Below are 26,849 nucleotides of genomic sequence, written 5' to 3' on the forward strand. Positions count from 1 at the left end.
ATCCTACTGCCCTATATCCTATACCATGGATCCTATATAAGTAGGTAGCACAAGGAAAACAAAAGAACCTACTTTAACAACAAAAAGAACTGTACGTTCTTAAAAGGATACATCTACATATATGACTTTAAAACCAAGCTCTTCATTTGCTTAAATTATTTTACATTATCTTCCGGTCTATATGAATCATTTATTATACTAATACTTCTAAGGCGTTTATTAAAAAAAACATTAATATAGATGCTTGCTATGGTTTTAAGTGATTTTTATGTAACAAGTCAGGCAGAAATAGTTTAGCCGGAATTTGGGCATTCTACAATGTACGAAGATAAACATTTACTGTCAGTGAGAAAATACTTATATAATACTAATTTATCAACTCAAACAATAAGTTTACTTTAATCTTAAATACAGGTAAATCGGTTAGGTCAAGCTACGAGTTTTACAAAAACTTAATTAAAGACCTGAGATTGACGATGCTAACTTATTGACCTATAAAATGCAAAATTGCTATTTGACAACAAAGACGGCTTTGGCGCTGGCGCCGAGTCGTCGCTGTTGGCGCCGCGAGTCTGTCGTATCACGGTCCTAAAGGTTCTCCCCGTGTTACATTGACGGTTCTGTACTTTATGATAGTTTAAATAATTAAGTATGATACAAGGACTATTTGTCTTAAAACTGAATTATACAATTTGAAAGCTTATGTATAAACATAAAATTATTTTGTTTCACACTTTTCGGTGTAAACGAAGAACTATTTAAATTCATGTTAAAATAAATTAATTTTCAATAAAATGGAACTCACTAAGGGAACTCGAAACCCGTAATTAACATATTAGCAAACATACCAATGAAAAGACATATAATAATAATAATTGCAAACAATGCAAACAAATGCGTGTAGTGCAGCCTCCTCCAACCCTTATGAGAGGTCTCTATCCTTGCCAAAAGACCAATTATAACTTTTAAATACTTTATACGTTACCTTTAATCATCTTCATCTTCTTCCATTGTTGAAGATACTCGCTAAGAATAAGATTTTATAAAGTGGCTACAATCTCCTGTACATATATTTTGAAATAAGGGACATATATATAAGCCGTCAATGTACACCGTACACTCTCGCTGACCTAGTGTATTCACCCACCCTGCTCCAGAGAGCAGTTTATCCCTGACAGTTACTCAGTACACTCGCAAGATGGGGATGGACAAGCGTACTATCAAAATAATAGTGGCAGTGGTATCCGTTGTTCTTGTCCTTGGTGAGTACAAAACTGATGAACAAATTTAGATAATTTATTATTGTAATAAAAATTAAGAATGTTTCAGTAGTAAAGTTATAGGATAACTTCAAACCTGCCGCGTTTCCATTACGTATTTACTGTAAGTATTTTTATGGAAACAAGAAAGTAACAAGATAATAAAGCAGCTTATTTTAATACATTTTTCATCCATCTAAACAGTTTATATTAACAAGCACAATAGGTAAGTCTGGAAGAGCAGCTTGTATGCTTTCAGAGTCGTGTTACCTTCGTAATTATTTAAGATTTTGAACGTATAGTATATGCTATTTATTCAAATAAGTGTTAAATTTCTCTGTTAAGCCACAAATTACTATAAAAAACTTCAGCATTTTAATAACCTTTCGTGGATGTGTGTGATTCTTCCGCTAATCTTCAATTTTCTCTTGACATGGTCATCCCATCAAGTGTATTGCAGGAGGGAAAAAGATAAAGTTTCTAAGTAAATATAGTCTAATTAGAATGTCTACTCATGTGTAAACCCATTACAGTTTTAACATGGCTTCTTTCATTGAAAATACGCAGAAGAAAGTTACGTAAAAATTTTGTACTACTTCGGTAGTATAGATTTATATTAATCCATCGGTAATTTTTTGTTAAGATATTTAAATTATCTTTAATATCAGTACCAATCCTGTATGGCATTAAAAAATAGTCGATATAAGTTTTGTGCTTATCATTCTAGACACTGCAAAAACCTACGTGACAAAACAATAGTTAACTAATAGAGATCCATAACACGTTTATGAAAGAGACCATAAACATATACACTAAATAATATAGAAAGCAATTTTATTACATTAGTAATTTCTTTTCAATTGTGTTGTCTGTGGTACACATCTTATCCTTTTTATACAGTTTGCATCCCTAGATTTGAACTAGAACGATACCACGATACATTTTAAGCAATGAGTATTGATGTCTGCAATAAAATTTCATAATTTATTATCATTTTAAATGATATAATTTGATTAATATTTCAATTCCGTGTTGTTTATGCAGTTTCACAAATTGTTATATTATGAGCATATTTACTAAACTTGTGAAAACTAAATAAATCCAAGACAACTAATGATTGTTACATTGCTGGATTTATGAACAACAACGAACATAAATAAGTCTGGAACGTATTAGGGTTAATAACCAATAATTAAATTAATCGACAGGTATTATCCTGGGAGTGCTGCTAGCTATTTTCCTTCCGTATCGATATGTGGGTGAGTAACTGTATTGAAAGAATTTAAACATAATATAGTCTTTCAGTTTTAATAAAACAATTCTTTATGTTAAAACATACGATACTGACCGCAGTAGAAACTCAAATATGACTGTATATGTATGAATATGTTTCAGTAACCCTGTCACTTTTCCGCTATAATTGGTACATTCTCTCACAAAATCAATAAGTTTAAAAAAATATAAATAATTGACACTATTTTTGTGTGTACCAAGTAAATCAAAGCAATAACTTGTAAGGTAACTATTAAGGTTTACATTTAAAGAGAAACCTTTTTTTTTTAGAACTAGAAGTATGGCCACGGTCAGAGGAGTACAATCATTATGAGCCTCTGATACACTTTCGGGCTGGAGACCCAGGCAGTTGGCATGTCTGGTACAAACGGATTAACGAATTCCTACGTGGTATAAGTTTTTTATGAACTTTTCTTAAGACTGATTTGTAAATTGTTCAATAGGTTAGTGAAAGGCGTGATTATACAAAAGCATTATTAACCTATAATGTTGCCATGTAAGTTAGAATTGCTTTTATTAATTATTGTATTAACTTAGCAATTAATATTGAATTATAACAGGCTCTGAATGCTCGACTTCTGAGACAATTGTATATCGCTTCGAAAGGTATAGAAATCTAATTACAAGCACTGTAGTGTCTCTAACCTAAACCTCACAGACTACGAGACAACAGTTCCCGAGGAGCCTCCCCGAGCGCCATGCTCCATACACCGTCACGACCAGCGTTTGCCGGTACCAAGTTGCGAGCGAGCACTTAATATGTGGGCGCCTTGCAATGCTGACAACTTTTATGGATACGCAGCTGGAAAGCCTTGTGTCTTCTTAAGACTTAATCACGTAATATATAAATAGTTTAATATATAGATTACGTTAAAAGTACTTGATTAAACGAAATTGATTTAAAACATATTTCTTTTTTATCAATTTTCATTCATCCATAAATAAAATATTTATGCATGAATGAAATTTTTTAATGTATTTAATTATATCTTATTATATTGTACAAATTCCCTCTAACGTATGGTTTTTGTGCTTAATATTTTACAAAAAAAATGCTTTTTAACATACAACGAAATGGATATTAAATCATGCACTATGACTTAAGAAAACACGTTCTTATACCTAAATGCAGAATTATCGTACAAAAGACAAAAGTGATTTTTGTCTTATTTATTACAGATTCATTACTGGGTACCGGAGCCGTACAATGTGTCGAAGCCAATGGAGATTCCTCCAGAAATGCCAAACAACATTAAACAATTCATGGTAAATAACAATTAGTAATCATGTAGGTACTTTGCACTCTGTACTATACGAACCAATTTGATTACCACAAAAAGGTAATTTTCTAGTTTTCTATTGGTCATTTTGCTGTCCTAATTTTATGCATTCCTTCCCTCATCCGGTCGTGCATTCGAATCACGGCTGTGATTGCACGAATGAAAATTCCATCGGTAAAATTTTCCGTGTAATTTTTTTTTAAATGTGTCAGACACAGAAGGCCACTTATCTATAAAATAAAAATAATCGAATCAACTCATGCAATCTGAGGCAAAGATAGAGACAATATGGGATAGAGTTGTAGCGCCACTTGATTATTATTATTATTTCGTAAGGTGCGCGAAACACTCTTAAGCTGAATATTTATAATGAAGGTATAGAAAGGTTAATAGTATAGATAGAATAGTTAGTTAACATATATTTTTAGCAACAACGCCCAGCTCACCACTACGGCGATTACGTTTGGGTCTCATGCAATGGCGAGTTCCAGTCTGATGAGGAGAATGTAGGTCCTATCCAGTACATTCCAGCAAATCTGCCACCAGGGTTTCCAACAAACAGGCTAACTACTGCTGATAGGATCCCGTATTCAGCCCGGAACCTCCCCGATCAGATCCATGGACCCCTCGTTGCTGTTTTCTTTGAGAATCCCAGACGTAAGTTCCGAAAGTTAAAACTATGAGAAATTTCATATAATATGGTGCTAAAGAGTGCCAGCCTCTAGTATTCAAACAAAACTTTATAATTTAAATTTATAATTTTTTTACCACTTTCTATGGAGAAAGAAACCTTCCAGTTTCTTAAGGAAAATATCGACATTATAGGAAAATAGCCACACAATGCTGTTAAAGGAAAAAAAATTATCAAAGAGAATGAGTACTTTGGGCTTTATTACCGATTTTATTTGTTGTGAAATAAAGAAAAATCAAATCAGGAGAATTGTTTTTATTTATGTTAACTATTGCTTTAGGGAGGGCAAATATTTCTTTGTTATTTAACATCATATAAAAAAGATCGGTGAATAAATACGTATAACTTTATAAAAACAAAACGTGTTTTAACTTATGCGAACACATTAGCAGATAAAAAAATTGCAGGCGCTTGATATTTACTTAATTTCTACAACGTCGCAACATAATCTACATATAAAATAAATTTAATGTCTTTATTAGGTGGAGTAGTAATCAACGTTGAATGTCGAATTTGGACACGCGACATCATCTACCGCAGTTCCAGTCGAGTAGGCCACGCCCGCTTTGAACTGTACATTCAATAATCTACTTTACAATAATTGTCTGTAAAGGAATTGCTAAAAATTATTTTATCCTGAACGGAAATGCTTTATAATATAACTTATAAGAGGTGTAATCTGTTATATCTGTTTTTCCAGAAAAACTATTTAATCTATGAAGTTAATATGTATTACGATAGTTGATCTCTGTACAAAGACCCAGTAATAAGAAAACCCAATACTAGTGATTACTATATTTGTATAATTAAGAGAAACAAAACAATAAATTTACGATAATTTTAAACTGTTTTTGTGAAATTTTTCTTTATTATTAACTTGCTTTTTTTATTAACTTTCGTTAACTTTATTGTGTTGTGCTAATGTTACAGAATAAGGCCTTAAAGTTTGAGTACATATATGAAAGATGTCTAGATTCGTACAATTTATTTATTGCATTCAATATTTTGTCAAAGTACTGGAACACGATGTTAGGCTTTGTAGAATTTCTTAAAATTTCTTAAAAATATGTTGTTTTAGATCAATATGCCGCCTGAACTAAACTGTAACTTATTACTAACTGGTGAGTTTGATATATTCATGATTTACAAATGCACGAAAGCAGGGTGACGGTTGGCGTTTAGTTGCCTATAGACATTAGACAATCGATAGATAACAGAACAACGTCCAACGAACAACGAGGTTTATAAAAATAATATGTTGAGTTGTGCTGTTTTACGAATGGTATTTATGATAACTAGGTACTTAATAATTAGCTATAAATTGTATTATGTTCATATGCGTTAAAATATGTAATATTTTGTAATAAGTGCTGAATATAGTCTATTTGTTTTCTTTGTAAATAGAAACTATAGTATTTATATGTATCAAATTCTACAGTACTTTTGATTTATATTTTTCAACGATTCAATTAATTTGTATTATAGATAAATCTGCTGGCTTCTTAACTAAGTTTTACTAATATACGTATATATAATTACATCAATCAAGAGCTACCTACAGAACTGCTTGGAACTTATATTGTTATTATTATAAAACCTTATTTTATTTTAAAAAAATGTTATTGATATGATATTTTGTTAAGTAATATTTAATTTAGTTAATTAATAAAATATTGTTGTGTCTCAAAAATTTTCGTATGTAAGTGAATTATTTTAATAATTGTACATAGTTTGTAAATAATATTTGTGCAATTACGTATTATAAATTTAACTTATTACGGCTTAAGTTTAAAATAAGTATCTATAACACACTTTCTTTTCTAGTTAAAAGATAAAACTTTAAATATTTGTTATATATTTTTTAGTTTTATATTCGTGCTATTACGTATATACATACATAATATATCGTACAAAAAGAACATTAAATCTTCACGTGCATTAGTAGTATTAGTCATAAGCCTTGTAATGATCTATTGCAATCTCTTTCTCTCTCAGGTAGTGAACTTTTTTTAAAATGATATAGTCGTCTGATTTTAGCCAAGTCTTATTGTGTACTAATCTTATTATAATCGTATTGAGCTGTTTTATCAAAGTAATTTTATATTTTGCACTTATACGTCTTGTTGCTTTACCTTTAAAATGCCGATAAAAAAAGAAAATATATGATTTAAGTAAATTGGGCTTTTATTTCCCCATTTTTCTTGTATATTTTTTCAGTGAAAATATTAAGTTCCGTGTTATTGGCAGGCTCGGCGCCACCTATGAGTGCGAACTGCGAAGTGTGCGGTGCGTTGCGCTAAGACAATGAGGGCGCCGCCACCGAAATTATTTATATTAAACTTGCACAACAACATATTCTTTGTTGTAGGGTATCGATAAGTAAGTAAGTGCAGATACCGGCAAACATTTTTAAACAAATATCCTTGTAAAAATTGTAGATAACGCTACACCCTCCCTCGCGAGGGGGGTGTTTTTTCCTGTTCGGGGCGTAAGCCCCCTTCAGTTGGTGTTTGTGTTCGCGCCCTGCTGATACAGGGCGGTACGGGGGTGGGCATATAGCCCTTGATGAGGGCTGCGGCGCGCGGGGATACTCGGTCTCTACCCGCTGCGCGCAGCCGATGGGGTCAAGTCCGGGGTGTCAAATCCGGTGGTGATGAGGGGGCCAAGGATTAGTCTCGACTTGGCCCTGGTGTCGTGATGAGTGGTGGTATCGGGCAGCTCGCGGTCAAGCTCCGCCGGGTGAGACCCCCGGTGGCCCCGGGGGAGGCCCAGCGAGGCGACCAGCTGTCGAAGCCGCGGTTGCTGCCCTGGTGTCGTCGGGACCCGTGGAGAAGAGCTCACGCGGGTACTTGTATTGGTCGGGCGGCCTGGAGTGCCACGGCGCGATGTTTTGGAGGTGAGGATGTTAAGAGGCGTCCGCTCGATCAAACATCCTCATCACGAGCCGTGCGACGAACTCGTCGATCGACTCCATCCGCAAGTCTCGCGCTATGGTGGCGTTCCTTACGTAGCGTGGTGCCTTTACTGCGCGCCGTAAGACGGTGTTTTGAACGGTGCGCAGTCTTCGGCGGTTGGTCTCCTTGGCGTAGGAGAATCACGCCGGTGCCGCGTACGTGAGGTGAGGGCGCACATACAACTTGTGTAGAGCGAGCTTGGTGCGGAGAGGTAGGTTGCCTGTGAAGAGTGGGCGAAGCGTGTGCGCCGCCCACTTGGCTCTCCCTACAGCCCTGGAGATGTGGTGCGTCATGGTCAGACTCCGGTCTATGGTGACCCCTAGATAGGTGACCGGCGTCTTCCACGGCACAAATATCCTTGTCGGCGCAGAAGCGGTTTTTAAGTATCACTGGGAGGGGGGGCGGCGGCGGCGGGAGAGTGACGTGTCGATCGCGTGATTGGTGGAGTGTGTTTATGTATTCTGATTTCAACAATTTGCTGACTTGGTAACCATATTCAATATATTATTTTAAATTACTATCAAAATAAATAATATTATTCAATAACACTGGATTATACTTCTGACTCAGCTTCCGCACTTAAACTCACTAGGTCCATTGTGCGTACTTGCGATATGGTATAAGAGTCAATCTTACCACGTACACCTGAAATATCGATCCGCTTCGGTCACTTCTTTTATTTTTAGTGGACCATTCTCTTTTCCTTCCATTTTAATTATTTATACACTATATTTATATATACATACTTACTTGTCTATTGATATATACAAAGAAATAATAATTAGCTTAATTTAAATACAATTTTTAAAGATTGAACTTTTTCTGTTTTAGATTCCCGCCAAGAATCGACAGTTCAAAAAAAGACAGTTAAAGCATAAATTATGTAATTATTTAAAATTTTTGGACTCATGCCATGAGGCAATCCCTCTGGAAAACTTTTTAAATTAAACTTTTCTTAAAAATTAAAAATTTCTAGCTATGCAAAATATTACTCTCTCAACGAAATAATAATATAATATATAGACTATTGTTTCAACTTTAAAATATAAAAAACGTCGCTATAATTCAAGACCGGCGCTAAAGAATATATTTAGTTAGGTAGTAGGAGTAGAGAAGCCACTTACTTAAGCTCAAAAGGTCTCAGCAAAAAATTACATAACTACTACTATATATTCTTAATATATTTATTGCTTGTCACGAAAAGGTCGGGGTTAATTAGTAATAGTAATCCAAATTTGGCACAAGATAAGAAGTCTGTAGTGTCTATATTATCATCTATAAACCGTGTCTGTGGTTATGGTATATTCTACACCTTTCAACTTCAAATATGAATAATGACAGTGTCAAATTCACAATAAGTTGAAAATCTTCATTCATTTTGTGAAGTGGATTGTGATAGGACAAATAATTTTAAGTTTCAACGTTAGATTTATAAAATTTTTTTAGGAAATAAAGTTTGTCATTATTAAAATGTCACAATTTAAGTTTTTCGTAATTGCTGTTGCGTTCTGTAGCTTAGCTGTACTCGGTAAGTCCATAAAAAACAATATTTCCCATCATTTGTAAAATCCATTTTCTTTGTTAGTTATCAAGTTCAGCGATAGTCGTTTTTGCGTTGTTCCCCGAGTCTTTACATACGATTAGCTGATCTACTTAAATTTTAAAAAGTAGCAAAATTAATGATTTTTGAGAAAATGACTGCAGCTTCTTTATTGCAGGTAATGGCGAAATAAGTTTATCCCCGACGAAATTTATTAACTTAGTACCATCTTTGGGTACATCAGATGCAGTTGACGCGAGCCTTTCACCTGCTCCGCCTTCAAAGGCGCCGGTGTCGCCTTTGGAAACTGCCTCTGTCACACCAGAACCAACTTCTAATGCAGTACCTGCTGCCAGCTCTGATAAATTAAATGCAACAACATCTAGTACAACTACCACTACTACGACGACAACCACCCCTGCACCTACTCCTGCGCCAACTCCAGCTCCTACTCCGGCACCAACACCAGCTCCTACTCCGGCACCAACACCAGCTCCTACTCCGGCACCAACACCTGCGCCAGCCCCGAAACCCCTCCCACCTCCAGAACCTGGAATGTGGTCATACTCTGACAAGGCTACTAATGTAACATGTATTTTAGTGCAGTTTGCAGCACAGCTGAATGTCACATATAATAAGGAAAATAGCAGTAAGTACTTAAGTTATTAGCTATATACTAATTATATCATTTGTTTAGATTATTTAGTCATTCATGAAAAATGCATGAAAAATAACTGGTGTAACCAATGTGTCTAACTATTCTAATTTATAGTACATATTTGTAAGTATTTAAACAAAAATTACCTGAAATGCATTCTGCATTTGTTTAAATTAATTATCTTCATTTTAATCATACCCAGTTTTTAAAATATTTATTAAAATTTTCGTGATTTGACATTTTGAGAAATCATGATGATAATTTTACACTATTGTAAACTAACATGTAAATTTAATGTAGAATCACATTGGCAAAGGTCTCCTCCAGACATTTAATATAAAATAATATATATATATATATTCATTTTTAAGTTCCCACACCCTAAAAGCACATAAAAATAATTTAACTTTAGACATTAATCCCTGATAATTTATTTGTTTTTCATCTTTAAAAACAAATAAATTATCAGGGATTAAACACATGGGGCACAGAAGGCTGATCATGATGAGCAGATACAGAAATCTGAGGCCGATACCTAAAGAGGTTGTAGTGCCATTAATTTATTTATTTTTAAACATGTGGGGCACAGCATTCATTTAAATATTTAGATACAGACATGATTGCATCATTTGGCTAAATATCTACTACATTCAAGTTATTTATGTATGTTTTTAACAATCAAATATAGAAGTAGGATTTTATCTGTGTTTTATACTTATTGGATGAAACAATACTAACTTTGAATTCACAAAAACTAAAAAAAAATATTTTGTACCTTGCTACACCAATACCTACCAACAAAAAGCAGGTATAATACTGAATTATTGCTACAGAAGTGCTAATTTAAAGCAAAAAGTAACCATGCAATCTCAATATTTTAATATTGAGATTACCTCTTTTATACCCAGTATTTGTGGATTTCAAACTCAACTCAAGCTCAATTCAAATTACTTTATTCATATAGGTAAACAAGTACACTTATGAATCTCAATGGAAAAGATGTTAAATTGATTCTAAATCTACATTTATAGTGTGCATGGTGGCAAATTATTGCTTAACTTAATCATTGCTTCTTTAAAAACCGCTAAAACAGTCACTAGAGATTAGGGCCTAAGAGATGTAAATAATACCCTTATTGTGCTAATATCAGTCAGACTTCGTATGAAACCGTAGATAGCAAGTACAGTTGTAGATTAAAATTATGTATTTGTTGCAATGGGATAGTCTGTTCTGATAAGTCTGATGCATGCCTATGAATTGCAGTACATGCTCATGTACTTGACGATATTGTTAAACAAAATATATTTTGTATTTAATAATTAGAATTTTTTGCCTTTTATCTATTAAATTGTTTAACAAGTCATAAATTAGATTGTAATTTCTAAACATTTTGTATCTTATTAAAAGCTACAGAAAATGTATGGGGCACAAAAAAAAAATATTGTCGTTGTTTCATAGATTACATATCCATAATTATCATCCAACTCAATATTTCTTATATTGTCCTAATGTTAACGGCAGTCGCGTGTCTGGGTTGAAAGTTTCGTATAAAAATAGACGTTTATTTGTACACATTTATGTTAATGACTGAAACTCACGTCCATCTTCACGTGATAATTTTATCATAATTTACCTTATCATTAATTGAACGTGTTTGATAATATTTAGTTAAATACGTGAGGTGAACTAAATCTACGCTCGATAAATAAAGTTATCTATATATGTCTAAAGAGCAGTGTTGGCCTAGTGGCGTCAGCGTGCAACTCTCATCCCTGAGGTCGTGGGTTCGATCCCCGGCTGTGCACCAATGGATTTTCTTCCTATGTGCGCATTTAACATTAGCTCGAACGGTGAAGGAAAACATCGTGAGGAAACCGGCTTGCCTTAGACCCAAAAAGTCGTCGGCGTGCGTCAGGCAGGCTGATCACCTATAAATTTAACAAATGATCATGAAACAGATACAGAAATCTGAGGCCAAGACCTAAAAAGGTTGTAGCGCCATTGATATATATATATATGTGTGTGTCTGTGTGTCTGCTTTATCGAATAATAATTTCAAAGTGTTGCCCAGAGATGGGTACCACCTTGGTAACACAATATGTATAATCTAACCACTAAGAGGTATCAAATAATGTAGTCAGCCAGAGAACAGTAAGACTGGAATTTATAAGGTTTCCTCATTTTTTGGCATAATATCCATTAGCAATGTAAAAAGTAACCTACATTTGCGAACCCGGCATCTCTCTGCGTATATATGAGTCACGATGCAGGTTTCACTCGATACTAGGAAGCTGTGATCTGTAACGGTTCTAAAGGTCAATCCATGTTGATATACTAAGTCAAGCTTTTTAAAAAGCTATTAAAAATTGGTTATCTCGATAACGAATTTTATTAATATTCGGCAAATAGCTTAGACCTATTCAGTACAGGTTTATAAGGCAGTTGTCAGGCAATAGCTGGGATTTATTATACTAAGAAGCCTTAGACTTCAACATTTGTTCCTTGATGCTTGCTTCATTTCACCTTCTCAAAGGTCATCACACTTGACCTGTGGTACACTCCTATTATTATATTACTATATCTCTCGATCAAAACAGACCTATGGCAAAATTTGTATTTTATACAGTTTTTTTAAGCTATGTAGCTTTTTTCTATGAAACAGGCTGATTACACACCTTAATCTGCTTACAATGCAGTCATAATTAAATAAAAATATTATTTATAATAACTCTTTAAAGATTGCGTTATTCAGTAATAGGACATTGGTAATATCAAATGTGTATCAAGTTTGTTCAGATAAGACCTTGCTAAACTAGTTTTATATATGTATTTTTATTCTGATGTGGGTTGTTTGGTGTTTTTAAAAATATATCACTTAATTCGAAAATATATATTCAAGATATTTTAATGAAAGCTAAGAGAGAATTTCGATGTTCCCTGATGAGGTTGATTTGTTGGATCCGTGATTGATCGGAAGGAATGTTGAAGGTGAAAAAAAATAAATGTCGTCGTAGTTGTTCATTCATCAGTAACATTTCCTGTAAATCTAAAATACATATACCATTTTATAAACAAACTTTTGTAGAAGAAATTACGAGTCACTACAGTTAGACTATGATACATAAGGCCATTAGATTTTTTCAAACAGAATTTCTATTTATAACCATATACTAGCAACGGTATAGAGATACTGATTAATTAATATTAATCATTTACAATTCTTCGAAATTGTTTATAAAGTTAAAATGAATATTTCTGCAAATAATGTGCCCATTGAAATTGTATTTGTAAATAGTTGGTATCGTTATATCGAGTGAGTCACGTTGATAAGACGTGGTCTGTTTAAATATCTGCATTTATTTACAAGGAAGTATTATTTATTTAAAACATGTGTTTTCAATAACCCTAACCTTTTATTGATACTGTTTGTCGTCTGTTCATATTTTCTACTCACAAGATGTCCAGGTATTCGTTCCCAATTTATATTTTACAAAATTGACAATTATTGTGCATAGTTATGCATAGCAAGTTGCTTTCACTTTCGTGATGTAGTAACGATATTACTTATTGTTCAGGCATAAAAAATGTTCCTGGTAGTATGATATGATTTCTCCGACTTTATTTATTTACTCATTTATGTGTCTATCAGAATAATATAAAATACTGATATTGTTTGCACTGTCTCTAAATCTTAGCGGCCGCGTATTAGCCGGTCTTACGTAATGTTAAGTCGATGTTTATAAAATAGTTATGAGTATTAACTGGTTAACGGCAAGGTCGGGCTTGCCGCGTGACTTCGTTCAATTTGCAAGAAGCAGTTGCATTTCAACATTGGCTTTTTTTATCTATTTCAAGACAACAATGGTTTTCTCAAACCGTTTTCGAACATTGTTAAGAAACCTGTGAACTTTTGAATAAAAAATTTCAGACAAATGAATTTTTAACATTATTCAAATTGAAATTGACCTATATTTTATCTAATTTAATTCACGTACTTCTTTGTGTTTGTCACAAAAACAAAGTATAAGCAAGTTTGGTTTTTGCGTTCAGGTTATTATTCTTTTGGGCTCCGTACGAAGCGTGGCTGGAAGGAAAGTTGGGTCTGATTTGCTAGGGTTGGTGAAAAACAAGAAGTCCACAGCCTAGGGATTACTCATAATGCCAAAATGCTTACAAGTCGGTTGTCAGCTTATAATTGTTTCGGCTTGAAATTAAGAGTCGTACAAATATGGCTTGCACCTCAATGATACACTCGGGTTTCGCCTTTCTCTTGGCGATCGGTATAAGAGCCATAACAAAAGTACTTTTTTCGTTACCCTTACGACTTTGTCACCTGTCCTTGCCCTGCCCTGACATTTACTCCAGCACAAGTCGTTTACAACACTTATCTGTTTATTGGGCAGCGTATTTGTAGAGTTATCCTTTTTGTTTACATTATAAAGTTATTGATAACGTCAAGCGTGGAGACGATCAAATCTCACGATAAGGACATGTTTAAATGTGTGTGGGTTATTGAACTCCAAAAAGAGTATTTTATTTATATGAACTAGGAATTAATAAAAAATCAAAGTGTCTCCGCATCTAGGCTGGAAACGTAACTAGGACTTGGGTTCGATATCCGGCTAAACAGTTTCGGTTTGACAACTTCACATAAAGTGAAATATGTACGTCCCAGTCCAGTCCCGTTTAAAAAAAGAATTGTCTATAGACAAGTAGCTTTATATAAGTTGTTTCGAAAAAAAATTCTACGCTTTTTTTAAATATTGTTAAATCTTCTTCCAGACACAACCGATCACTTCCAACTGAACGTACCGAAGAACGCAACAGTCGTGAATGGTAGCTGCGCAAGCGACTCGCAATGGATCCAGCTGAGCTGGCCAGCTACTGTGAACAGCTCCAATACCATGCTTCTGGTGTTCCAGGTCAATCAAACCACGAAGTGGTATGAACTGAAGAGCCTTAACGTCTCCCTGGTGCCGGAGGTGTTCCACAATTCATGTGAGTTTAAAATGACTAATATTGCAGTATAGGAGTTATGCACCAAATCAATATGTTAACAATAGTTCTTAAACAACATAGCGTTTACTGTTTGATGTACGTATGTACTACGCATTAAAATAGATTTATATCGGATATAAACACCAAATTTTTCCTCTTAATTTATTATACGTTTTGAGTGCTAACAACCGTCGTCAACAAAAGACTGCTGATCAAGTTGACACGTAACTATTTGATAGTCTGTGCAAAAACAGTGTGTGCATTTCTTCACCAAAAAACCTTTTTTTTTCATATATTACTATCGAGATATACCGTCGAACTATAACCGCGTAATACTGGACCGATCTCAAGTACATGATGATTATTTTTTATGCACAGATAATTAATAGTAAAAAAAACTTAAAAAAAATAGCACTACCATAAAAAAGTCATCTTTGACAGTACTTAGACGAGATTTGCCAAGATCTAAATTACACATGTCTTTATTACAACTCAACTTCTAAATAGCTATATAAAAATAAAAATGGTACATTACAACATGCCAGGCCCAGAACCTTAACCCTTTTTGTATAATATTTATTGTTAAATCCATAATGTCAAAGTAAAAGAAAAAAAAACTTATTCTTGGAATACCTATATATATAAATCATTTTCCTTTAACACCATTTTCTCTTTATCGATAAAACAGTTTGGGATTTTCCTTGTGTAGATTCTATTGCCGGAAATTCTAAAAAAATTCTATTGTGTGGTATTTCATGGCCGAGGAATATTGTATCAAATTACATTTATCAGTATTAAACTGGTTTAGAAGTAATTAAACTGGTTAAACGATATGTGTTCAGTAAATATTTTGAATGCAGTGATTTTAATCTCCATAATTATTCAATTTCTTTTAAGAAATTGTGGATATTTATGTAGTAATGGATTCATTTCATTTATCGGTTAGTTTATGGACCTGGTTAAATATTTGAATTCCTATCATAATTTTGCAGGCGGCAAATTTGTGGTTGTACCAACAAATAGTAGCAATTACGGCTCGCTTTTTGATGTAAAAAACTTTACTTTTCGAAAGATTTCGTATCCAGCTGTCTCGGCTCAATTTTTACTATAGTTTTAACTATTCCTAAGTATACTATGTATCGCAAATTATGTTGCTAGGCGCAAAACTCGAAGACGACTGGGCTAATTCCAGTATTTTTTAATTTATTTCTTGAAGACTGACGTTAGGTTTCTATCTAGAAAAAAATTGGGAGATGTAAAAAAAAATAAAAAAAAATGTTTTATTTAGTACTTAGGCTCTTTTTTATTATACAATGTTTACTTCAACTATTCCAAAAGTGTTTGTTCATGCTTTAAAATATGATGTGCCCACAGATCACTGCTCAAGTATTCCATACAAAAATTGGATCAAATATCCGGACTACAGATCATTTCTTTAATGCGGTATCAACAAAAATCTCTCACGGCATTACAAAAGCTGTACGAAATTAATATCCTTGTTGTTATAGCAAACACAATTGCACAATTGTGTTTATTTTCTCTACAAAGTATATTTTAATTGTCTTTTACGCGTACTTTAAGTAAATAAAATAATGAGAGGATATCCTTCGTTGAGAGAAATGCTAATTCTTTCTTCTCACGACAAAATTAACGTCTTTTGTGTCGTTTTCACCTACTTTCCTTAAATGTGTATGTTACGGCTGTTGGCGATTTGTGTGAATGTTCCTGTCTATGAAGTTGTATTCACAAATATGATATTAAAATGTATAAATTTAAAAAATCTATTGCACGTTTCCCAAATCTGATGTAAGTAATTTAAAATTTTATAAAAAAAATATATAATGTAAGCATTTATTATAAGGAAAATTATATCTAAAACCTCTCAGCCAAAATGTTATATTTTTGGTCATTTTAAAGCGGAAATCGCAAAGTGCATTATTGTCCCAAAAGAAACAAAAAAGTTGAAACATTACAAGATAAACAGGATATACGTACTATATTTCGGTGTATACAAAATTGTTTATTTTTTTACTTTAACCCTCGTCTAAATTAAGTCAATACATTAGTTTCAAAGACTGCGGTTATTTTTTATTTTACGAGTGATTAATACTAATTTTGTCTTTCAGCCTTCAAAGAGGCCGTAGAACTCTGGCATGGTGTGGAATGGCACAGCCCTCTAGCTACTTCCTACCGTTGCGCACCGCCCACTTACTTCAACCTGTCCTCTGAGGCCGCCATTGTCGTCGCCAAGTTGACCCTCAGCCAGCTCCAAGAAGAGGCTTTCAGATCTGGCAAGGACAAAGTTTTTAGCGCTGGTAAGTGTATTTCATACATAATCTTACATACTATAAGGCATTATTAAACGGACTATTTCATGGGTTACGTTTTTCTTAATGACAAATATAACGAAACACATAATTTAAAAAAAATATCTTTATGAAAAAAGTTAAAGATTTTATAGACATATATGCAGGACGAAGCAGTCATAATGTAGGAGTATGCATAGGAATTATAATATAATTAAATATACATTTTATGAATTAATGTAAGGAATGACTGATATTTGCATTGTAATATATATATGGATGTATTGCAATAAAAGTGCGGATTCAGTTAAATCACTTTAAATCTTGCCATAATTACAATACATTGTAAGTGGTCATCAATTTTGCTTATAATAAAAACGTACAAGTTATAAAGTATGTACACCTTAAAAACCGCATGCATAACAATAAAGTGGACTTATAAAATCAAACCATTGAAATGTATAAGAGTTTTGAATGGGTTTAATAAGTAAAAATCGATCATTTAAACGTGAACATGTGTTCATAACAGAACCATATCGCACTGATAAATACAGCTTACATCCGCAATTTTATTGTATGCAGGAAACCTGTTAAATTAATTAATGATTTTTAAATTAATCATGTTTGTTATAGTTTATTTCTTGTTTTATAAATTAAAGTTAGTTTCCCAGAAACAAATACTTTAATTTTAAAAGTAATTTTCAGTAAATGCATACGTATGAACGTTTTATAAATATCTTATAAAAAAACACTTACTCTTACACACTTTTTTAATTTTGGAAATTTTAACATCAACTACGCAAAATAAAATTAGACATTACGAAGACTAAGTTGTTAATTGGTAAAAATTACATTAAGTGAAAGTTTTAAAATAATAATTATCCATCATAATTTATTCACATTGTTCTTACAAATCCATTGTGCTATATAATTAGTAGTATTTTTGAAATTATATTACTAAAGTTAAGAAATTTGTATTGATATGCCATTATGAACTGAAAATCTCTAAAGCGTCTTTGACAGGACAAATTAAATTCTCAATTTAGTTAAAACTATACTAAATTTGGAGAAATCTAGATTAGGGATTTGGCCAGAATCGACGCCTACAAACACAATTTGTTGACTTCAATTTATTTGTTGTTGTGTTCTTACTGTGCGCTGACTATATTTCTGACAGCCGTCGTAAAAATAATGTAGTATAGTACAAATACAAGTCGTGATTCAGAAATTAATATGCAGTAAAATGGGAATGACTTGATTGTGATTCATAATCGTCGGAATGTTCACAAATCGAACAAAGAAGAAATAAATGTGTCCATTACTATATAACCATTTCCTATATTGATTCATGTCGCTTAGTTCATAGTTATGATATAGAAAAAATTGAGGTGTGCCTACTAGTGCCGATTGCCAAGTTTACCGAACAGTACCGAATATACTTTGGTTTTGTTTTTAGTAACCGAGTCGTTCGTTAATCCAGAAGGATAAGTTAAAGTATCGCGGTGGCTTGAGCATGCGACTTACATCCCTGAGGTTGTAGTCTCTAACCCCGGCTGTTCGTTCACCAATGGATTTCTATGTGCACAGTTCACACTCGCTTGTACGATAAAGGAGGAAATCTTCGTATCGTGAGGAAACCATGTTAGGCACCAGAAGGCTGATCACCTACTTGCATATTAGAAAAAATTGGTCAGGAAACATACACAGATTTCGAGCGTCACTGCTTATAAAGCAATGTTATAAGGGCCATAATAATATTTGATTTGAAATAGATTCGGTCAATACTAACCAAGCATTGAATACATATAATTTCTCTTAATTGGAACTGTCTTATTTATAAACGTACGTTTTTAACGTTTGATGTAACGTGCTACATATTGCGTGTGTGACTATAATTTCGATTTACTTTGGAATGCAAGTTTTTAATCAATAATTAATATTTTTAGCCCGCGAGTGCGGCGGTGATGATCTCCCCGACGCGGTACCCATAGCTGTGGGCTGTGCTTTGGGCGGTCTCGTTGTGGTAGTTCTGGTCGCTTACCTAGTTGGACGACGCCGCTCTGCTGCTAGGGGATACCTCTCTATGTAATTTGTAGGTAAGTGAATCATAAATACATAAATTACAAATATTAACGCCCATCATTGGTACAATGTATTTTTTTCTTGTAATCAAAATCTCTTAAGTATTCTCTTTTTAAGTAACATTTCAATAACGAGTGCACTAGTAGGGGTCGAAGAGTTTATTCTAAAGTAAGGTAAATCCTATCTTGGTCCAGAGTGGCAAGAGCAGTGGTAGTGGTTAATTGTTAAATTGTCAACATCGGCATGGTAGTGATTGTATGTATTAAACAAGTTTGTACGTTAAAAACATAGTGAAACCGTTATAACGCAAAATATCGCGTCAGGCAGAAGGCTGAACATCTATTATTACTATACGATTATACGTAATAACCGAAGAACAATAAAAAAGATAACTTACTAAGCCAAAATTCTCCACAGTTAAGTTCAAACACATTTACATCTCCATCGTTCCACTACTGAGTATTTCTTATGTCACTTTTATCCGCGCTACCTATAAAAATATGTCCGAACAAAATCATCGACATTAAAAGGCTGGCAACGCCCACTTCAATTATGCGTGCCCATTGGTGGTAAAACTTAACATCACATAAGCCTGAGAATCCTCACAATTCTATGTATTCTTCAAATGATGTTGTTAATTTTATCTTTTTGTATTTCAGATTGCGTAGGAATCGACGTAGTAAAATAAATACAGCATCGATTTATCTCATTTAGTTCTTCATTATTTTCATAGACCGCTGTGAGAAGAAATTATTTTCGTTACATGATAAATTCCCAGCAGCGGATTTCATTGCTCAAGGCGTCCGTTTAAATAGTTGCTTATTTGAGAATTCCTAAAATGTATATGTAGATAGAGAAAGTAGATGTATAAAAATATTCTTGTAATTGAAAGTTTTAATGACGAAATCTGTTACTATTAACCGGTACTAACACAATAAGTGTCACATGAAATGTTTCTTTAATTTTGATTTTAATTTCATTTATGATTTCCAAAGATTATTCACTATATATTGCAGTAATCTTTCTTTCATTGATTTAAGATGTTAATTATAATTCAAATGTGTAGTCTACGGTTTCTGGATTACATGAAATATTTTTATCGACCCTTGTCTAAAAAATAATATGGTTATTTTTTTTTATTTTTAGAAGATTTTATGTTATTTTAAATTCTTTGTGTGAATTTTTTATGTTTTGTTTATATGTAAAGATAAAAAATATTATATGTAGTCCAGTAGCGACCTCTAGTGAGGTTACTAAGAACTGAATTTCAGGGTCGGGATGTGTTCGCTTTGTGATTTCTCTTAAAACATATTTCAATAAAGTTGAAATCTATTCTATAGAACACATTACTCTTCTAAAGTAAATTCCAGACCATTCTTGAGTTTCTCATCTTTTTATAAGAAAAGGTACAGGTACTATAGAATCTCTTCAGTCACAAAGCGACCCATTAAACAGTGTAATTAAATGAAAAATAAACTTTTTTATTGCCAAAAGTGTTTTATTATAATCAATATCCTCATACAATAAATACATTAATTTATATACAGGTGTATTTACACTACGAACACATTATAACATATAACAGATCTTAAATATTTATTTTGTCTGAAAGTTTTTTAATGGAATTTGCGTACATTGGAAAAACTAATTTGAAAAACTTATCGACGTTATAAAATAATATAAATTCAAGGCAATTTGGAAATAATGTCAATTTTTTATTCTTATACTACCAACGATTGGCTTAAACTCGTTTTATTATTGAGGCATTTACCTTAACTATTAAAGCTGTTTCCTAAATTTAATATTTACAATATAGTTGTGACATAAATGCGAATATATTTTATTCTTAGCTAATAATATTCGACTTTTAAGACAAACAACAAGGTTAATTATAAATTAAGTGAATACTGGTTTGTGACATTTATCTTATATACATGAGTATTAAATGCTAGATACATATAACAATTATTATGACTGAAGTGTAGCACGAGTATTTCACGAAACTTTGTTTTTTAATCTGGTAATATATATAAGTATGTAGCTAAACGAATAGATGAGGGAAATAAACAAATACATTTTTAAAAAAAATTGTGCAATAAAAACATGCACGTAAAATGTAAACTTTGCGCAAACTTTATGGAATTTACCATCATCGTAATGAAAACTGAAGCTTCTTTTTAGCAATTTTTTAAATATTCATCTTCATGTTCGTTATTATTAAAACATTTGAACGTTTACGAGATACATTTTACTTATTCAACAATTAAAAGTAGTTTGGCGTATGACAGTAGTTAGTAATCTCAGTTTTATCAAGTCTTTTTATTGATAAAACATACATTGTACATATGTTATCAGATTGATTATAATTAAATAAAAACTAAAATAGCCTCTTAGCAGCCTCATTGGCTCACTGAAAATGTTCTGCTGAAAATAAATTAATTTTAAATAATATAAACTATATTATTTCAAATAAAAGGCAAGAAACCTAACTATAATGACTGTTCTTAAATCGACTAGTGTATAATATAATACAAATACGTTTTAATTAACTTAAGTCACCGGTTGTTTGTGCCACAGACGAGATTATATCGAAAATAACACTAAACTTAAATATATGGAAGAAATTAATCTCAATATGAAATTGGGTTCAATCATGCTCAATATGAAGTTGTTAATTTTTTTGTTTTATTTAGTGTGTATAGCTGTCACTGCAAGTTAGTATGGGCCTGTTTTTTACTATAGTCAGTGTTTATATTTTTATGTGTATGTCAGCTTTAATCAAATAAATTTTCTTTATTTCAAAAGGTAAAAGGAACGACGACCTCATGTCTTGTTTTATCACTGATAACAAGATTCTTCGTTTCGAGGCGAACAAGACGTGAAAACATCGTAAAGAGACTAGCTATCGTAATAGAAAAATATTTTATTATTTTTACGTATTTAGAACTGATCGAAGAATCACTTGAATAGAATGTCTTGTGAACAATATAAATTATATGTATATGTTCGAGCTGTCAAAAACAAATTATAGTATATACGAATACTTGACGAAACTATTCGTAACGTTTGTGCTAAGGTCTCGTCGTTAGTTGTTCGTACTCTCCCGTGTCAAAATAGGCAATTAAGTACGATTTGTTAATGTCTTTGACAACTTTATATAATTGGGTCAAGATTTTTAATCGCTTTATATTTTATCGAAAGGAAATAATTTTTTTTATATATTTTTAAATATTCGGCCTTATGGAGGGGTGTTGATTTTAAACAAAAATTCCAAAGGAAAAATGCAGTACGCAATTGAAGCGAATTCCCTTAGCATCATATACATTGCTTCAGATCTGTAGGTTCTTGCGGAAAGACCTACGAGGTAGGACAAGAGTCGAGTAAAACATGATGCAGCGTCTGCATATCGGGCCATTCCCGCTTCACCCCGCCAACTGAAACCTCGCGAATACAACCCTTAAAGTTTTCCCGATTCTCGGATGCGTCCACAGAGCCCTCTGAAATAATGCACATTAGGATCAAATTAAAAATCTTTAAACGTTAAAATGACTTATGAATTGTATCAGATATATTTCGCACCCAAGAAATAAAATATTTTAAAAATACCTTGAAAAAAAATAACCCGATTAATTTAAGGCAAAACAGTGTTTTAACTAAATCACAGGCACATACTTCTCAGCTGAAGAGTGTTTTAAATAACCTATTTTAATATTGTCTTTTGTTAAAATAGCTTTTCCACATTAAGAAAAACACTTTTTTTGCGGATTAAAGCTATGTATTATTATTAAAACTTATAATACATAGCTTTAATCCGTTCAAAAAGTGTTTTTATTAACCTATTTTAAGTTCGAGGCTTATGAAGAACATGTACTCACCGGGTAATCCTCCTATAAAGAGCGGGGATGACGTTGGAGTGTCGACGTTAAACAGCGTAGGCGTAGACGCCCTTTCCTCTCCAGCGCCGTCTAGTGACAAGGAAAGCGCCTGCGCAGAGATGCGTGCGATCACGGAATGCCAGGCGCCATCGCAGGCCACACCGCTGTTGCCCGACCCGTGCCATTCTGCGCGAGCGCCGCCGCCACTTAATACCACCTATTAAATCATTAATAAAATCATAACCATATATCTCTCTACTCAATCGTTATTCTTGTATTTGTATTAAAATAATTTAAAGTTTTTTTTTAATGTAGCGTTATATTTATTTCAACTTATCGTGTTATAGTTTAGTAATTGTACAACTCTATATATTTGATTGCAATTTTACTTGATACACATATAGTATTTTTTTCCTTACTAGGCCTATCCAGAAATCGCTAATCGTTAGATGAGACCGCCCATTTGCTTTTTTGTCATTGCATTTAAATTACCTATCGTTATTGTACTACACCAAAGTAAAAATATAATATTAATAATACCAATTAAAGTATAATAAACAATAAAATATATATAAACGCGCATATTTTATTTTACTAACTAGAAGCTTCTTATCATAATTTATCGAAGAATTAACGAGAAAGATAAAGGACGATTGTCTTTTTTTACATTTCCCAAGTTAAATAAACAGAACCATTACATGAACAAAATAAATACCAATCCGTTTTTGATTTCCAACGTGGCTCCACTTCCAGAGATGATAACTCCGTTGGCAGCAAATGACCGGAACTGGAGCCGCACCTCGATGACTTCCGATTCCTCTGTCCACCATTTGTTTGACCACACTGCGTATGCGTCCCCTGGTAAGCAGTTACTTGTATTAATTTAATTGTACTCAATATTCCAAGAGTTATGTACAACTACTGCGGATTTATAATTTATTATAATTATTTCAGCTCTTTTCGTTTCTTTACATAGGAAATTGGCGTTTTGTATGGGAGGAACAAAAAGTAGATCCCTTTACTAAAATAACTGAGCCACTCCATCGTTATATACATTATTGTGTGCGTAAGTAAATCTTGCAATTCAACTTGTGTGATCCGCAAGTTTTGAATGTTATAGATACATTACATATTATCAATTGAGAATTTTTTTTCGCACCTTAGGATACGGTTCCTGGGCCAATGCTTTAAAGAATAGAGCATATTATTTTTACTCGAAAATAATTAATTTATGCCTAACGCTATTGACGCTATGAATACTAAATGAAATTTTATGCTATGCTTATAATTCTTGAAAAAACACTGTCTTGTGTCTGTCTATACTCTAAGAAATCTATAAAACTAAGAAAGTGAGTCAACACAATGAACAGCTTTGACACGTACATTTAGACTAGTATATAAAGAAACAATGTTTTTTAAGATAGTAATATGACAAATTTACTATTTAGTTAAATTTTATAAACTTGAACGTGTTTTGGGAGCAAAAATTCAAGCCAAACATATTGCTTTTACACATTTTAAAATTTTCCTGTCAATCGTAATTGTGCACTAAAATACCTGCAAAATAGGCTCCCCGTTCAACACTAGGGAAGCACTGTCCGACTGCGGCGTGCGCACGCGCATCTCGGACCAGATCTTCAGCGCGACCACACACTGACACGCGACGAATACAACCGCGGAAACTGCCCACACGTAGCACCTATAAAATGTTGATATATGTAATTAGATATTTGAGGGCCTCGAGGCTAAGCGGTTTTTAGCTCCAGCATACCCGATACCCTGTTGGAGCGCAGATCATAATTAATATTTTCATTTTTCTTTCCTTGAGTATATGAAACATTAAACATGTATCATACAATTTAAGAGAAACTATTCGGAGTCTTTGACGCTCAGCAAATTAAAAAAAACACCTATTTTAGTTTTAGTTTGAAAGGCCAGTAGTACAGTATGGCCGATCAGTACTAATAAAAAACAATTAACAATCGATATCTATAATAAAACTTAAACATACCGCATTAGGTATATTAGGAAGCGAATGCCCTGCAGGGAGGCCTCCCACGTATATCCGGTTAGCGCGAGAATGCGCCGGCGCACGGGAGGTGGCAGCCGCGCCGCCACTTGATAGTACTAATCGGTTGCGAGATATACGGACAGTCACCTAGAATAATATTTCCTTAGAACACACAAACGTACAAATATAATAAAATTGCATTTATAAATCCTACAATAAAACATATTTCCTTTTTTTTAAGTAATATAAGGCAAACGGGCAGCAGGCGCAACTGATGATAAGTGGTACCGCTGCCCATGGATACTTACATTGCCAGAAGGCTCGCAAGCGCGTTGCCCGCCTTTCAAGTGTACGCTTTCTCTTGTCCTAAACTTTACTACTAATTTTAGATATATTCGTTTTTCTTAATAACAGCACTTAAGGGTGTTTAATAGAAGATGTCATTCCAGAAATTATTTTACATCACAAAAAATATGACGCTTTACAGTGCAACTATTAGAGTGTACTATAACGTATATCTATATATATATTCCTTGATTTCACATAATCTAGTTATGGAAATTAATGTAATTCTATCTTCGGAACTACACAAACACGCTTTTAAATCATTCATTTTAAATAAACGTGACTCACAGCTCTCCATGTGCCATCAGCGAGACTTGTGGCCAGAGAGATTTCTTTTCTTTTCCTTCCTCGCACTATCAGACGCATTTTACCCTCATGCATCACAAGAGCCGTGTAATGCTTTGCTTTTTGTTTTGATCCCTGGAAATATATTTTATATTATGTGTTCAGTTTGACCCCTTTAAAGTAAAACGTGACACAGTCGCCAGCGCAAAGCCTTTGAAACTTTAAACTTTTTACCGCGCTAAACCAAGTCGCCAAACAATTTTTTTTATATAACATAGTAACGCAACTTGAAATACAATAATAGACACGACAATGTAAACACAGCAATTAAAAGTACATACACAAAATAGAAAATAATTACAACAACGACTTTACAAGGCTTGAAAGCAGTAGTAGAGCACGAAAACATATCAATAATGAATAAAGCTTTCATGTGGAAGAATCATTGATAAGGAAGGACTTAGGAATTACATGCGAGGCGTAATCGCCGAGTACGAAGGGATGGATTCTCGGAAATGTTTTTATTAATTAAAATTTCAATACATAACAACTTTGTATATTTGTAACATTTAAAAGTAAGCTTCAGACCTCTTACACAAGCATTGTTATTTTAACCTGTTAAAGATTCGAATTTAAAAGTATTTCTCAATCGAATGACGAAAAAGACGAATGACTAGGCTGATGTTAAGTGAGACTCTCAATGCCAGAGTACCCGCGAGAGCGTAAATATACAAATGACGAACACAAATATAAATTTAGTGCGTAATATGACGAGTATAACTTACGGGTATCAAGAACAAGATGCCTTCAGTAGCAAATGTTCTTATCTGAAGTGTGATGGAGAATTCAGCCTTTGCCCCTTGCCGCGGGAGCTTAAGCGAGGCGTAGCTGCCGACGGAGTCTCCAAATTTCACTGCACCTGCCTCCACTGTGTATGATCCCATCTGAAGAACATTTTATTTAAGTAAAAAATTATAAGTATTTAATTATATAAACGCGATTAAATTATTTCGATTGTTGAAGTGTTATATAGCCTTCGTTAAATAGTCTAAGAAAATGGAATTTTTAGCTTAAAACAGTAGTAATATTAAGTTTGTTAAGAGCTATGAGATTTTTTTAGTCAGGAGAATATGTTTTAGTTATTTTTACCCAAATTTCTCACTTTAATTAATCTACACTTAGCATTGTCTTTCATTAACATAGCTTTTACACATTAAGTACTTATAATTATTTACATAATTTTAAATTCACCGTGGCACGCTGTAACGCACG

The 26,849-nt window shown here is 33.1% G+C and overlaps 3 protein-coding genes across 4 annotated transcripts in view; 2 read left to right on the forward strand and 1 right to left on the reverse strand.

Annotated features, from left to right (window-relative positions):
• Positions 1-1,184: 1,184 nt before the first annotated feature.
• On the forward strand, positions 1,185-5,877 carry LOC123708601 (sodium/potassium-transporting ATPase subunit beta-2-like). The gene is made up of 7 exons (XM_045659390.1): positions 1,185-1,262; positions 2,468-2,518; positions 2,823-2,942; positions 3,211-3,389; positions 3,732-3,818; positions 4,261-4,489; positions 5,006-5,877. The coding sequence occupies exons 1-7, from the start codon at positions 1,199-1,201 to the stop codon at positions 5,107-5,109; spliced, it is 834 nt and encodes a 277-aa protein (XP_045515346.1). The 5' UTR covers positions 1,185-1,198; the 3' UTR covers positions 5,110-5,877.
• A 2,968-nt stretch (positions 5,878-8,845) lies between these two features.
• On the forward strand, positions 8,846-20,554 carry LOC123708520 (lysosome-associated membrane glycoprotein 1-like). Its single transcript, XM_045659277.1, has 6 exons — positions 8,846-9,005; positions 9,196-9,666; positions 14,458-14,673; positions 16,800-16,988; positions 18,926-19,075; positions 19,721-20,554. The coding sequence occupies exons 1-5, from the start codon at positions 8,948-8,950 to the stop codon at positions 19,066-19,068; spliced, it is 1,077 nt and encodes a 358-aa protein (XP_045515233.1). The 5' UTR covers positions 8,846-8,947; the 3' UTR covers positions 19,069-19,075; positions 19,721-20,554.
• The window catches only part of LOC123708519 (laminin subunit alpha-1), a 125,846-nt gene continuing 119,550 nt past the window's right edge, over positions 20,554-26,849 (reverse strand). For both annotated transcript variants that reach the window (XM_045659274.1, XM_045659275.1), the window contains 7 exons: positions 26,363-26,521; positions 25,581-25,712; positions 24,948-25,094; positions 24,494-24,635; positions 23,652-23,794; positions 22,937-23,153; positions 20,554-22,558 (listed from right to left, as the gene is read on the reverse strand). In XM_045659274.1, coding sequence (XP_045515230.1) covers positions 22,419-22,558; positions 22,937-23,153; positions 23,652-23,794; positions 24,494-24,635; positions 24,948-25,094; positions 25,581-25,712; positions 26,363-26,521 — 1,080 coding nt within the window. In that variant the 3' untranslated portion in view covers positions 20,554-22,418. The remainder of the gene's footprint in view (positions 22,559-22,936; positions 23,154-23,651; positions 23,795-24,493; positions 24,636-24,947; positions 25,095-25,580; positions 25,713-26,362; positions 26,522-26,849) is intronic.

The sequence above is a fragment of the Pieris brassicae genome, chromosome 4, assembly GCF_905147105.1.
Source record: "Pieris brassicae chromosome 4, ilPieBrab1.1, whole genome shotgun sequence".
Classification (NCBI taxonomy): domain Eukaryota; kingdom Metazoa; phylum Arthropoda; class Insecta; order Lepidoptera; family Pieridae; genus Pieris; species Pieris brassicae.